The 15,167-nt window shown below is 49.3% G+C and overlaps 1 protein-coding gene across 2 annotated transcripts in view; it reads left to right on the top strand.

Annotated features, from left to right (window-relative positions):
• The window catches only part of SH3PXD2B (SH3 and PX domains 2B), a 121,734-nt gene extending 107,649 nt beyond the window's left edge, over positions 1–14,085 (top strand). The window contains exons 8-14 of one of the 2 annotated variants that reach the window (XM_048861799.2): positions 46–150; positions 992–1,075; positions 2,643–2,760; positions 4,709–4,935; positions 5,716–5,765; positions 6,428–6,553; positions 8,818–14,085. In XM_048861799.2, coding sequence (XP_048717756.2) covers positions 46–150; positions 992–1,075; positions 2,643–2,760; positions 4,709–4,935; positions 5,716–5,765; positions 6,428–6,553; positions 8,818–10,350 — 2,243 coding nt within the window. In that variant the 3' untranslated portion in view covers positions 10,351–14,085. The remainder of the gene's footprint in view (positions 1–45; positions 151–991; positions 1,076–2,642; positions 2,761–4,708; positions 4,936–5,715; positions 5,766–6,427; positions 6,554–8,817) is intronic. The other variant, XM_048861800.2, reaches the window with a different exon arrangement.
• The last annotated feature ends 1,082 nt before the right edge of the window (positions 14,086–15,167 follow it).

Here is a 15,167-nt window from a genome sequence, read left to right as displayed (position 1 = left end):
TTCAAAAGGATGCCCCCAGCTAAAGGGTCTGCTGCTTGTTTTCAGGCTGGTGGTTTGTGAGCACATCTGATGAGCAAGGCTGGGTCCCAGCTACATGCCTGGAAGCTCAGGATGGTGTCCAGGATGAATTCTCAATGCAGCCCGAAGAAGGTAAGAAGCCAGTTTGAGAAGAGCTGATCCACCACTCTATCCAAGTATGCATGGGACTTCCTGGGCTGCTTAGACCTTTTCCATTTAGCACGGTGGAGCTCAGGGCAACAAACCTACAAGTGACCTTGGATCGGGTCATTTAACAAGGCATGGCCTTAATCTCCCTATCTTCCCACCAGGAGTCAAGATGAGAACTGCAGCCAGCTGTTCTCGTGCCACTGGCAGAGAAGTTGGATGCTGATGGGTTTGAATGAGTGGCCTGCCATTCCCCCTCTGCTGCAAAAGGGGCTGTGTGTATCACCTCCCCAAAACACCCACTCCTGAAACCTGGGGGGAGCCACAAGCCCTAATTTGGATCCCTGTATCTGTGTAGTTGTTCACTTGCTATTAGTAAGAACAGCAGGTCCTGGGTGGGGGCGGGGGCCTTGCCTCTCCTATTTCACATGAGCTGTGGCCTTCCCCTTATTAGAGAGTTGGGTGGGTGGGGCAGGCAGGAGAAAGGAGAATACAGTGGCACATGCTGTTGGAATAACGAGAGTACAAGCTTTATTTAAGGTAACTCAGATGTGCCCCATGCTCCCATACAACACATCCTGACCTTTCTACGAGCTTGAGCTCCAAGAAGTCTGGGCTTAATTTAGGTCCATAGTTAGGTTTACCCCACAGCCTGGGGAGGGGGTCGTGTGGGGAGGACCAGTGACCTGAAACCCAGATGAGTACAATCTGACAGCTCCATGGTGTCATCCCTGTCTTCTTCCTACGGGCGAGACTACAAGGTCTGGTGCTGCGTCCTTACGTCCTCTTTTGTCCCTCTCCTGCTTCCCTGACGTGCTCCTCCCAGTCCCTTGGAGATACTGGTCTCTGCCCAGGCATGTTGGCCGCCGTCGGACCCTTGGGGACTTGTACACCAGTGGATGGGGTCAAGGTGGATGCTATAGAGACTTTTTCCGCTGCCTTTGTTCTGTGCTTGGAGCCTTGCCTGTGTCTGTCTGCATGCGCTGCAGCCTGTGGTATTTGTATGCCTGGCATGTGGTGAACTCTGCTGGTGCCAGCCCCTCTGCATTCCACTGGTGCCTGTGTGCATTGCTGCCTCCTGCTGGCTGTATTGTCAAACCTGCTCACATCAATAATCCGTCCCTCTGCTGGCTACTCCTTTAGCTCACTGGGTAAAGGCCTATCTATTCTGGGCCTGAAGGCTGGAGTTTCTGCTCCCTGATATCATATGTATGCAGAGCTTATACACTGGGCTGTGAACCTGGATCTTAGCACTTCAGCGGGGGGTTAGGAGGTGAGGGCTTAGCTCAGAGCTTCTGGATTGACAGGACATTTCTTAGCTTTTACTCCGCATGCAGAGCGGGTGGAGAGTCATATGGAAAATGAGCTTCCAGCTCTCCAGTGGGCAGTTCTGTTCCAGGGATGCAGAGGCGGGAAAACTGTAGGGTGGAGAAACATGACGCTGCAGCATCTCTGAGTTTTGAGTTTTTCCCCAGGTGGTCTGCATCTTATTCCATAACCGGCTAAGTGCAAGCCCTGCATGGGTTTGCCCCTCAAAAGCAGGGACAGGGTGAGGGAGATAAGAAAATAAGGAACAGCTGGTTGATCTAACAGCATCTTGTTTGCAAAGTGAGCGTTGCTAACAGGTTGTTTTGTCCTTGCATCTCCTTCCCCGTTAGAAATAAGACCACCATATCCCTGCCCACAGTCACTCAGTCCAGGAGATAGGGCACCAGATTAGGAATCTGTTCCCAGCTCTGCATCTCACTCATTGTGTGACCTTGGCAAAGTCACTTCCCCACTCTGTGCTCGAGTTCCTCCTCTGTAAAAGGGTGTGTTAGTACAGACCTACCTTTGGAGAGGGATTTGAGATCTCTGCATGAGAAGTTGTTTCTATATGTGCTTTTTAATTATTGTTCCATGGTGCCCCCTTTCTGAACTATGGCTAACACAGCATCATGGTGCACCAGGGTGGCCCAGTGACTGGGTGGATAGAGAGGTGGGAAAATTTAGATTAAAGCAATGGACACCCTGAAGCACAATCTCCAGGTTAGCTGTGGGCTAAAGGAGTGGCAAGAGAGCTGGGTTTCTGAAAGGGGCCATGTCCAATTCTGCTGGTCTAGAAGAAATAGTGGTTGTAATGTAGGGATTCAAGGCAGCAAGGGGTGGGGTGAATCCTTGAGGCTTTAAAAATAACAGAGGACACAACCCTGAACGAAAATGGGAACTGTTCAGAGTGCTAAGCCAACCTTGCCTGTCCTCCCATGTGGAATGCAGACTGGGACTCTATGGCCCTGCCCAGTGTGTTGGTGAACTGGTGTGCGCTTGTACATTTCAAAGCAAATCCATCGGCATTTGGAAATGTATTTTACCGACAAGTCTGTTCCAAATGAGTGTGCGTGCGTGTGTAGGCGTGCACTCTTAGTGTGGCTCCTGTTCTAATGAATTTTGGTTTTCCTAAAATAAGCCATTTATGACACTGTGTTTGTACTTAACAGAGGAGAAGTACACGGTCATTTACCCATATACCGCTAGAGATGAGGATGAAATGAACCTAGACAAAGGGGCTGTGGTAGAGGTGATCCAGAAAAACCTTGAGGGCTGGTGGAAAATCAGGTACTTTCCTCCCTCTTGCTATTCTCACAGAGTGCAGGTGGTGTTTATACAAAGGTGGAGGGGAGGCCTTGAGTGTGTGGGAGGAATAATCTGAACAATCTTTTTAAGGTGTGTGTCTGAGGGGGGCTTCCTCCCAAATCCTAGGGGGTGGTATCCTCTAGCTCAGTGTATTAGGGAAACAGCACGGGCTAGTAGATGGGAGAGCAAGACTGGGAGTTGGTGCCTCTGGGTTCTCTTCCCAGCCCTGCCACTGACTCACTGTGTGGTCTGGGGTTCTGGTTATCCAAGCTGTAAAATGGGTGCCAAGATCATGATCCTTGCCCATCTTTCATCCCTAGATCTCAGAGCACTTCAGAAAAGTGTCAGGTAAATGCACAGTATTACTGCTGCTGCTACAATGCCAAAGACACTAACAGTAGAGCAAGCAGGAAGAGATCCCAATGTGGCAGCCTTGTTCTGCCTGGTTTTTTTGGAAAGGGAAAAGGGTGGTGGTTAAGGGCACTTCTACACTGTAGAAGCTATTGTGTGTGTCAGAGGACCTTGGTATGTGATGATCTCTGACACAGCTCTGTCTTCTCGCCTGACTTTCTCTGTCTGATGTATCTGTCCAAGTCTTATATGACCCCAATCAACATGGTTTGCTGTTGCAGTGCAGATAGGACTGAACCCTGGTCTTACTTCATTCCCAAACCACTACAGCCCTGCTAAGGTCATGCCCTAGCACAGCTCAGGCACATGGTTAAAACACAGATCAGTCCCATCTTGATGCAAGGGTGAGCTGTGTTTTAATTGTGTTGGGGGAAGCAATGACACCACGGTGATACCTCAACAGCATGGGGGAGACCTATATCAGCCCCTTAATCTTACTGCATGCATCATTGTCATGGAAATGCCAGTGTGCTGGTGACTGTACATATGTCCTGTATTAGGGCCACCTATGCAGGCTAGATCCTCTGACTGTATTATGGGGCTTTTCTTGAAACGTTGTCATCCAGGCCAGACTGCTGTCCTCAGCCTGTTTCACAGGCCAAAAATCTCTGAGCATCCAGGGCTAAGGCTCATTTAGTCTCAGAGGCTGGGTGGGTGTTTGCAGGCTAGCAACGAGCACGTGCAGAGTTGGGTGGGAGACGCCTTGGTTTTCTTAACCTTGCACTGAACCTGTGGAGTTGGCAGCAGCCAGGCCAAAAGTATGCACGTTGATTTCTTAAACTAAGAAAAGCTGCTGTGAAAAGCCCAAGACAATTACAAGCTCAGCATCTGGTGCCATCTGAGCCCTATGACTTCACCCCCAGCCAGCGGGGAGAGGTCTCCTGAGCTTGGCGTGAGATCCTTGGGTATGGCTTTTTCAATCAGAGCGAGGGGATTGGGTTCTCCACCAGACTTTGTGTGAATTTAGTGCAGGGAAAGAAGCCAGACAGCCCTGCACACTGAATGCCTGTGGTTTAAATCAAAGAGCAGGTACCTAATGGGCAGCAGCGGCTGTTCAGTTTCCCCCGACGCTGCCCTGCCACTTTGCCTCACTCCGGATCTGAGCAATTCCTGAAGGGGAGAGAGGAGAGGCGATTTCATTGCCCACTTAGTCCCAGATCCCTATGCTGAGTCTGCCTGCAAAGGGGAGCCAGTCAGGGGTGGAGCTTTCTGTGATGTGGACACCTGGCCCCTGGAAACATGGACTGAAACCAAACCAGCTCGTTTCACACAGAGGCCTGTGTGGACGGGTCTTGGTCAGCACCTGTGGGATCTGCCAGCTAGCACTGTATGTCTCTGTGACTCATCATTGATCCCTGGGCCCAGCCACTCCCTCGCCCAAATGTAGTTGGGCATATGTATGGGTTGGCTCACTGGAGCAGGCAGAGCTCCGAGGTGTAGGGAGGTGCTGAAGTAAGAGAGGTTGGTGCTGGCATGAGCCCCAGCTGATGAGGCTGAAGGAAGGATCCTGTTGTTACAGGTATCAGGGTCAAGAGGGCTGGGCCCCGGCATCCTATCTGAAGAAAGGAACTGGAGAGATGTTTACACAGAAATTGGGATCTGGCTCATCCACCCACTCATGTGCCTTGGATCTGGATGGCGTTCCCCGGCAGCAGAACTCGACGGGCCGAGAGAAGGACGGGCCCAACAACCAAAGAGAGGGGAGGTTTGATGGCCGACCATTACCCCAGGCTGACATTCGACGCAGTAAGTGGGCAGTGGGGAGATTCTAAAGGCTGGGTGTTTGGTGCAGCTCCTCCAGCGTGGCTGTGTTGCTGAACAGTGCAGCCGGGCGCAGGGGAGGAAGCCAGCTGCCCTTCCGAGGGCTCTTGGGCACTGGGTGGTTTTTCACTATGTCTGGACATGACTGTGTTAAGAACGAGGCTCTTAGTGAAGATCAGGGAGACTGGCCTGGGAGCCAGTGAGGATCGTTTTGTGTAGTTACCTGAGATCCTTAGATCTCTCTAATGGGGCAGAAGCCAACATGGGTTCTGCTCCCCCTCCACCAAGTCTTCCCTTTCTCCTTCTCATGAATGAGGCACATCTCATCCCCCCTTGGTAGCTGTGAGTGGGTGGGTGCTTCTGGATCGTCCCTGCAAGGTTAATCACTGGAACCGGGTTTGAATGCAGGTTTCTACATCGGTAAGACAAGTGCACTAATATGCCACCCAGCTTTCCATGCATGGCCACTTGTGCACTGTGGCTTTTGCTTCTGGCTGGGCTCCCCTGGCATCTCTGCAAAGGGCTGGGTGTGCTGGAAAGGCTCTAGGTCCCTGTAGTTCCTGAACAGATAAGGCTCTGTCTGACTCAGTTTGCTTTAGGAGAAATGAGGAGCAGGGGGGCAGCCTAGCTGCACTCTGTGGGGAGGGAAGGGCATAAGGTTTGGATGTGGGGTTTGTTGCTGCTCTCCTCTGAAATGTGTCCTTTTGGGAACGTGTTGATGCTGCGCCTCGAACCTCAATGGAATCTGGAATCGTTTCTCCACAGAGTCGCCAAAGATGAGGCAGAGGCCCCCTCCTCGCCGAGATCTCACTATAGTAAGTGTCCTCCTGGACCCAGCTGTCCCACTGGCCATCACTGCCACCTCCCCAGGGGAAAAGTCCCTCTGCCAGAGACATTTGTATCTCCCTTGGCTCTGGATCCAGGAGAATGAAGCTTCTGGGGCAGAAGAGATGGGAGAATGCTCTCAGAAGGGAGCTCTGGTTCCTTCACGTTCCCTGCTTGGAATCTCTCCATGTGCAATGGCTCTGTTGCGTGCAGATGGATCTAATGCAGGGGCTGGGCCTTCCTGCAGCCACAAACTTCATCTGGTTGTATTTATTCTCTAAGCAAAACTTAGTTGCTTTGTTTTTTAAGTCAAGGGGATGTTTGGATTGAATAAAATGTTCATCCCGCGGGTTACAGACTTGCCACAGTTAGATTGCAAACTCGCCCCCTTTCCCTGGGGCTGGCAAGCCTACAGGACTAGTAACTGGGTCGGATGTGCCATTGAAAGCAAACTGGACGATTTTGTGTCCAGCCTGAAGACAGGGTAAGTAGCTATGTCTATGAGGGTGCTCTGTGTGCCAAGTGGGTTACCCAGTGATGCTGTCTGGCAGCGTGCTTCTCTCTGTCTAGTTAGCCACTGAGAGCCATCCATGCAAGTGTTCGAATGCATCTTCCGAGAGATGAGCTGAATGATTGTTTTTTATTGCAATAGCCACGTGGTTTGAACCTGCCTAAACCTCCCATCCCTCCCCAAGTGGAAGAAGAATATTACACCATTGCTGACTTCCAGACCACCATCCCCGACGGCATCAGCTTCCAGGCAGGAATGAAAGTGGAGGTGAGACTACATGCCATCTTCCCTCCCTCCTTCTCACTTCTCCTCCGAGTCACCCATTCAGTTCACTGGGAGTGAGTCTGGGATCACCCTCTCATCAACCCCCATTGAGATTTTTCATGGGTGAGGTTCAAGAAAGAACTAGAAAAGTTAATGGAGGATAGGTCCATCGATAGCTATTAGCCAGAAAGGGCAGGGATGGTGTCCCTAGCCTCTGTTTGTTAGAAGCTGGGAATGGGTGACGGGATGGATCACTTGATGATCGCTTGTTCTGTCCATTCCCTCTGGGGCACCTGGCATTGGCCACTGTTGGAAGACAGGATACTGGGCAAGATGGACCTTTGGTCTGACCCAGTACGGCCGTTCTTATGCTTTAATGGTCTATTCCAGGCCTGGCGGGCTGTATGTCGCACCACTCCCAAATCCCGTTAGCCCTGGGGTGAGTTTCCAGATGTGGAGTCCATTGCCAGTCATAGAGGCACTATTAGCTGCCCCGGGGAGAGGCTGAATCCTGGTGGTAGCCCCATCTGTGTGCTTGGAGGGTTGATTCCGTGCCTGGCAAAATGAACCTCCAGTACGTGGAAGGGATCCTCCACATGCTCATAGCATTTTGGAGCCTCTGACCCTCAAATGCCCTATTGGACTCAGGTGTGCAGCCCAGTGCCAGGGTGCTTGTGCGCCTGTACCAGGGGCAATTGGAAGCCTCTTGACTAATAGTGATAGGTTCCTCCTCCTTCCAGAAGTGGGGCTTTCATTCACCTAGTCACAGGTCTGGTGTACACTTAAAAGTTTTGCCAGCATATCTGTGTCTGTTAGGAGTGTGAAAAAATCACATGCCCTCCCGCTGGCGTAGCTGTGCTGGTAGAAGCCCTAGCATAGACGCTGTTATACTAGCAAAAGAATCCTGATATAGGCTACTCCGGCAAAAGGACTCTCTTGCCAGAATAAAAGCTGCGTCTCCACTTGGACAGTTTGCTGGTATAACTACGCTGGCAAACCCTTTCTAGTGTAGATCCAGGACAAACTAACTTACCATGCCTTCAGTGGCTGGGGGTTTCAGTGAGCTGCGTGTGGTAACTGTCTTGGCTGGATGGCTCAGCAGTGTCACCCAGTGGCCAGTTGCATTATGTGTGTTGATTTTTTTTTTTTCCCCCTCTGAAGTCTTGAAAAATCTCAGACTGTCCTTGTCTCCTGTTCAGGGTCAGAGAGAGCTGAAGTGTGACTCTGAACCCAGCAGAACCTCCCTCATGTGCTGGTGGGCCTGAGATGTTTTTTCTTTTGAAAAATATGGGAATTTGGCAAAAACAACGAGGAGTCCTTGTGGCACCTTAGAGACTAACAAATTTATTTGGGCATAAGCTTTCGTGGGCTATAACCCACATCATCAGATGCTCATGAAAATGGAGAATCTAGAGAAGCCAGTATCTCCAAATGGGCATGTGGGTTTAAAAACGTAGGCCAGAATCCGCTAGGGCCAGGCAGAGTACAGGCACTGAGATAGCTTCCCCCCCCATGCACATATACTCTGTCTTGACCTGCAGCCCTTCTGCTATTCCTGCCCCACTGCTCTGCCAATCCTCCTCTCTCCTGGCCTGCAGCATCCTCTGTAGTGAGAGGGATCTAGGACTGAAATAACAAACAGCTCTGCCAGTGCATCCCAGTTCTGACCCAGGGCAACCTTTGCAATTCTATCCTCACCTCTTCTAATGAAACTCCCCCTGCAGGCCCCCTGCTCTTGCAGTGCTAGTCATGTCCAACGTGCAGAGTCTTCTGATGTGGCAGTAGTAAAAACTTGGTTTACACCCATCAAACTCGCTTCCCCTGTGACTATATCAAGTTTTGATACTGGGCTTGTGGAGGTGACATCAGTGTTGTCTAGTACCTGGAGCACTGGACTGGGACTTGGGGAAACCTGAGATCTGTTCCTGGCTCTGCCACTGTCCTGCTGGATGAGCTTGGGCCAAGTCACTTCACCTTTCTGTGCCTCTTTTTCCCTACCTGTAAAATGATGATAATTCTCTCTCTTATAAAGTGCTTTGAGATCTCTGGATGAAAAGCGCTATAGACGAGAGGTGATATTATTATCTTTATTATTTTTATTATTTGTTGGCCCACTGCACCTTATGTGCTCATGGTCCAACTTTTCAGAGGTGTGAGCCCGCATTTCTAGGCCGCACTTTTTTTGCCCTTTGGTTCATAGGCAGCTGTTGTGCAGAGAGGCCTGGTTATGTATTTCTAAGATGTGATGGTCATGTTTCTTTTTCCAGGTGATCGAGAAGAACCTGAGTGGCTGGTGGTACATTCAGATTGAGGAGAAGGAAGGCTGGGCCCCAGCTACCTTTATTGATAAATACAAGAAAACTAGCAATGCTTCTAGACCTAACTTTCTAGCACCATTGCCTAATGAGATGGCTCAGCTCCAGCTTGGCGAGGCAACTGCAGAGAGCAACACCAACGAAGAAGCCATCGGGCCATCCAGGCCTCTGCCTGAAGCTCCACCTAATGGTATAGACTGTGGAATAAAATGGGCCAAAGACTGGAAGGGGAAGGAGGCTCTCAAGAGTGCCCCCTTGGAGAGCAGCGATATAGCTGCTGGCTATGAGGAGATCTCTGATCCAGATACAGAGGAGAAGCCCAGCCTCCCACCCAGGAAGGAGTCGATCATTAAATCCGAAGGTGAGTTAACGGAGAGGCAGAGGCCTCCACCCAAGCCCCCAGGCATGATTTTGCCAATGATCCCTCCAAAGCAGACAGTCGCCCCGAGGGACAGCAGGAAGCCAGAGCTGAAAACGGAAAAGGGCAAACTGTTCCAGCTGAAAAACGAAATGGGCCTGGAGTGCGGGCACAAGGTGTCAGCCAAAGAAGTGAAGAAGCCGAACCTCCGACCCACTGTCAAGCCAGCCAAGCCAAAAGCTGAGCCCCCAGAAGACAAGTCTGAGCCAATGACCCAGAATCCCTTCTTGAAATCAAAACCTCAGGTCAGGCCGAAACCAACTGCAGCCCCCAGGACAGACCCACCTCAGGCAGATGATAAACTGGACATTGGCAATCTGAGAAGCAAGCTCAGACCTGCAAAGTCCCAAGAGAAACCCTCTGAGCAGGACCCTATGCCTACTGAAAATTTCTTCAATAACAGTGCGCTCCCAGCAGAGCTTTCTGGCAGGCCTCAGGAGCGACCGAGCGTGGAGAACAGACCCCCAACCAAACAGGACAGCCAGATCCCAAAGGAGGCTCCATCCAGAGCTCCCTTCAGCCTGCCAAAGATGGCTGACAGTGAGCCCAAGAACAGCTCCCCGACTCCCAGAGAGCCACCGCTTCAGCGGCCAGTGGTGCCACCCAGGAGACCTCCTCCTCCAAAGAAAGTGGTATCCTCCTCCTCTGGCCCCACTTCAGACCTGAAAGCCCCACAGAGGGAAGTGCCTGAAATCAGAGCTGCCTCGGTGCCTGGCCGGCCCATGCTGGTTCCACCAAAGGCCAAACCATTTCTGCCTGCTGTGTGCCAAGATGAAGCCAAAGGGAAAAGCAGCTTAGGCCCAAAGGTAACACCCAAGCAGGTGGAGAGAGCAGAAGCCAGGGAGAGGACAGCTGCCCCTTTCACCAATCCAGACATCTCCAAAGAAGCCCTCTATGTGGCTGTGGCAGATTTTGAAGGAGATGAAGAGACCAGCAGCTTTAAAGAAGGGACCTTATTTGAAGTTCGTGAGAAGAAAAGCAGCGGCTGGTGGTTTTGCAAGGTCCTAACTGGGGGACCTTGTTGGGAGGGCTGGATTCCCTCCAATTATCTAAGGAAGAAGCCATAGTCTGCCCTCAGTTTACACAGTTGAAGGTTCCTGATCTTTCACCTGAGTATTTAATTAGCTTATTAATTTATAGTTTTCCATAATGCTGGCTTAAAAATATGTGGGATACTGTACATTCCAGTTTGTGCCATTCCTGAGGCAGAATTCAAGAAGCAGCTTGACATAACACAGCTAGGCCTTCATTCCTGCTCTGTCTGCTCCCCCCTTCATAGGAAATACTTTCCTCTGTCCATCTGTGGCAGCCCAGCCCCTGTAGATGGACATGTGAAGTTGTTTCTCAACAAGTTTCTTGGTGTATGTTGGCAAAGGCAGTTCTCTCCCCACCATAGGAAAATTATTGGTGCCCACTAGGCTTTTTGATGAGACTACAGGGAAACGAGAGGAAATTCAGCCACGATCCAGGTAAAGAAATGAAGCCAGCCCCACTCACCAAATGGAAACTGGAATAACAAAAGGAGTTGCTTTTCCCGGTGGCTCAGGGTCACTGTTAAATGTCTGATACTGTATTGCCAAGTCCAGCCATACACAGGAACCATAGGAAACTATGGGGACAAGGAGAAACAGTACTTCAAAATCAGGTCCATATAGCTGTGTGTGCATTGACATTCTCACTCATGGCCATGTGTCGCAGTCTAGTTAAGTTTGTGCCTTGCTTGCTTGTACCATCAAACACAGTCCTTTTACCGCTTGTTGTTTCCTCTACAATGATGGGTGTTAATTTAAATATAATTTAGGTTTTTTAAAAAGATACACTAATGGAATGGAGGGTCCTCTGTGCTCTGCCAGGGCCCTGCTCGGACTTGTGCCTGATGGTGATTCATGCAAGCTATGTCACATTTCATTTCAGTGGCTGGAGAGAACTATGCAGCATGTTTCACTGCGGGCTTGGCAAAGAGAACTCGAATGATCCTGGGAGAGAAGGGTGCTGGGAGAATGCTTGCACCCCTCTGCCCAGCACAGACTGAAACTCTGCATTTCATACTGGACTGCCCAGGGAAATGGTTCCCTTGACCCGTGTTCCCATGGTGCCCTAGGGCTGGCAGGCAGCAGCTAGAAGGTGGCTGTACTGTAATGGGCGCTGGTATCATCTAGTACAATCCAGAGTGTCGGCTTGGTCCCTGGAGATGAAAAAGGATGGGGAGCATGTGTGACTTTTCCGGTACTCAGATGTTTCTGTTTCTCTTAGGCTTGGCTCTCCCTTGTTTTGCTCTCCTTTGAGGTGGGAGAATATAGTGCCTTTTGTTGATACCTTGCTTCCCATTTAAAGAGATCTCATCCACTAACCATGCTGGGCTTGTTAAACTCTCTCTGAAATGGCTTATCTTCCTGTTTCTTCATCTATCTTTCAAGCTGTTCTTGAGATACTTTCACTGTGTCCCCCATGTCTGTGCATATGTCAGTGTGCTTGGAGGTTTCACTTAAAATAAAGTCTGTTTCAGCATGTTCACCCTCCTGCCTGCTTGGCCTAACCCCACTTGCTTGCAGTGCTGCTGATTCCAGGAAGAAACTAGGTTTCATCTGGTTGGCTGTCACTCCCTCACATCCCTTTCTTTCCTTTTGTACTCAACTGGCTGTGGATTTAGCACAGTGCCTTCTCTATCCTAGAAGAGTTTTAAACCCCACTCTTGAGGATTACCACTTGCCATGTCAGAACTCCTTCCCACCTGCCACACGCTAACTGTAGCAATAAGCACTGCACAGGTGACTCCACAGATACAGTTTCCATTGTGTGGAACCTGTGTAGAATTCCATCTAAAGCAAAGTCCAACAGAATCAGATACTGACAACCTTATTGATGCAGCATGACAAGTCACATCAGGGTATTTTGTCCCCATGCACACAGTCCCCTCCCCTGGACAACTATTCGATTAACTCCATTCCTATTCATCAAGTCTTTATCACAAAGGTATACATAGGATTATTAATCTTAGTTTATAGAGCACAAACTTAATGAGAACTGTACTGTACCTGTCTATTTCTCTCTTTCTCCCTCCATCCCCCCTTCTCTTTTTTCCCTTTATCTAGAGCTTTATAAGATTGCAGATTGTGGGTCATGTGGTAACTAATAATCTCATTGTTTTGGATGACCCTTGGTACATACTTTATAGTAGGATCCACCAATGCAAGGAGACTCATGTAGTATTTGTGATGTGGTTATATGCTCCCAGCAGAATCAGGTAGCAATTTAACCCTACAACGTTGCTGCATTGCATCCCTTTCCTTGGTTAAAACTCCTCCTTTGTGTAAATATGGACGTGGCTGATTATGGGTTAAGAGTGGGCTGGGCAGCAGTAAAACTTTGTTCAAGTCTTCTTTGAGTTGTGAAGGTACTAGACAGAATTGTGTCCCTTCTTTTTCACTCGTCTTGGGCTGCTTCTATGCTATCAGTTCGCACACACATACTCATGCTAGCTTGATGAGAGCTAGCACAAGTGCAGACAGCAGTGTGGCCGTGGTATCATGGGCAGTGGCATGGCTTAGCCATGCTGAATGTGTACCTACAGGGTGCAGGTGGGTTTGTACTTGAACCAGCAAATATAGAAACTGCGCTTGCTTTCCCTATGGTATTTCATGTCTCTCTGTCACCCTTAGATTGATCTTTGTTCCACTTCAGTGAGACAATGTCATTTCTGTTGCTTTCGTGCCAAATTAGGGCTATTTTTCCCCACACTAAATGCTGAGACTGTGAGTGTTAATGAATGCTTCATGCTGTAGGACTCTAATACATTGAGCCAACTACAGGGATTATTACAGGATTGATCTGTAGTTACTGCACAGGCCTCACGTAGCTATGGGTTAGTTACCGTCACCCACTGTATAAGTGGTGGTAACACTTGAAAGGACCAGAAGCCCTATAAACTAGCTGGCTTAGAGAACACAAATAATCATCTAATGCCCTTGCCTCTTCCTAGTCTTTCCCACCGCCCTGCCCTTGCCATATATGAAATCAGAAAGGATCTCAGGCTGGCAAAGAGGATCCCAGTGTGGAAGAGGCTGAGAACTTTACTACATGACACCCTCCTTTTTATCTGGGATCTACAACAAAACTCCTCAGACCCAGATAATATGGTTCAGTGCTCAGAGCAGGGGGGACAACCTTCTGGTTCTCTCCCTGTCTCTGCTACTGAAGCTCTGTCACCACAGGCAGGGCATGTCACCTCTGTGCCTTGTTTACCTGTCAGTAAAATGGGGATAATTCTACTGACCTATCTTGCTGGGGGATTGGGAGTTTCAGTTAGCTAATGCTTGCAAAACACTTTGAGAACCTAAGCCAGAAGGCACTAGAGAAGGGCAGAGTTTCATTTTAAATATGATTCCCTGGTACCTTAGCATTAAACTCCCCCATTGTTACAAAGTACCTGCCTTCCATGGAAACTCCTCACCATGCAGCTCAGCAATTAGCATTTGCTGTGTGCGTGAACAATACTGTATTTTCTGTATAACAAACCTGGCTTTTCGGCTCTTCAGCTCAGTGTATCGCAGGTAGGCTGGAGGCCTCAACTGCAAACTGTGGAAGACTGTTTGTTTGTCTCCTTATACTATGTAAACACGTATAAATCTCTACATTACTGTGGGTAGGCAGGGGTGCCTGAGGAAGGTAGATATGGCCTATGTAAATGCCATACCTATACTTTCACCATTAGGGTTGTTTGGTATGGGGGGAGGGGGGATTGTTTTGCTTTGTTTTTTAAATAAAAAAAATTGCTTGACTGGTTTCAAGCAGAATTGTGACCATGTCTGTGGTTGGTGTGTGTTTGTGCTGCTAAGGAGCTGACTGACATGGCAGCTGAGTCTCTGTGGTGCTGGGCTACAGGGCTGCAATGCAGTGTTATTTTGGAAAGTATGTTGCATCCACGTTAGAGCATGACAGAAAATCCACATGGTACCAGGCCCTTTTGTTTGCTGCCTGTTCTCATTGGGGAGCTAAAGGGATTTCTCTCCTCCATCAAGGTTTTTACACAGTGTCAGCACAGCTTCTTCATTTATCACTTTCTTTGCCCCTCTGTGTGTCTCACAAAGCTGGTGAGCCACATTTCAGTCCGTACTTCTTAGCTGGGAACAGAGGAGCTGCTCTTCAAAGACCTCCTGGGAAGATCTTTTTATGATGACTGTCAAGCCCATCCAAAGAGCCACTGATCATCTCTGCTGAACAGACTGTAAGAATGGCCATGCTGGGTCAGACCAATGGTCCATCTACCCAGTATGCTGTCTTCCAGCAGTGGCCAATGCCAGATGTTTCAGAGGGAATGAACAGAACAAGGCAATTATTGCGTGATCCATCCCCTGTTGTACAGTCCCAGTTTCTGGCAGTCAGAGGTTTAGGGACACCTGGAGCATGGGGCAGCATCCCTGGCCATCTGCTAATAGCCAGTGGTGGATCTATCCTCCATGATAAGTCCAGCAGTCAACATCCTGGGACAGAGAATGAGAATGGAAAGGAGTTTAGATGCAAAGTGAAACTTTTTAAATTAGTTGGTTTACTGGGGGAGCAGTATGGAAAGAGTGAGATGTAAGCTAGAAAACGATGCATTAGTCCATTATAGTCATGGACCAAGAACCCATTGTGCTGTTTGCTGTACAAAGAAAACAAAAACGCAGCACCTGCCTCAAAGAGCGTACCATCAAACTATCAGACAAGAGACAACAGGTGCATACAACAGACAGGCAAATTCTTGGCCCTGTTCTGGGTTAGCCTCCAGCAGGGATGGATGAAATGCCCAATTGGCCTGTCTCCTGGTGATCAGAGCTCATTGTGTACAGTAAGCACTGAAGGATTGTGACAGGGTAGGAAGGAGCAGCTCTCTGTCCATTGAGGC

The sequence above is a fragment of the Caretta caretta genome, chromosome 8, assembly GCF_965140235.1.
Source record: "Caretta caretta isolate rCarCar2 chromosome 8, rCarCar1.hap1, whole genome shotgun sequence".
Taxonomy (NCBI): Eukaryota; Metazoa; Chordata; order Testudines; family Cheloniidae; genus Caretta; species Caretta caretta.
The sequence above is the reverse complement of the archived record's forward strand: the minus strand, read 5'-3'. Positions and strand labels throughout refer to the sequence as shown.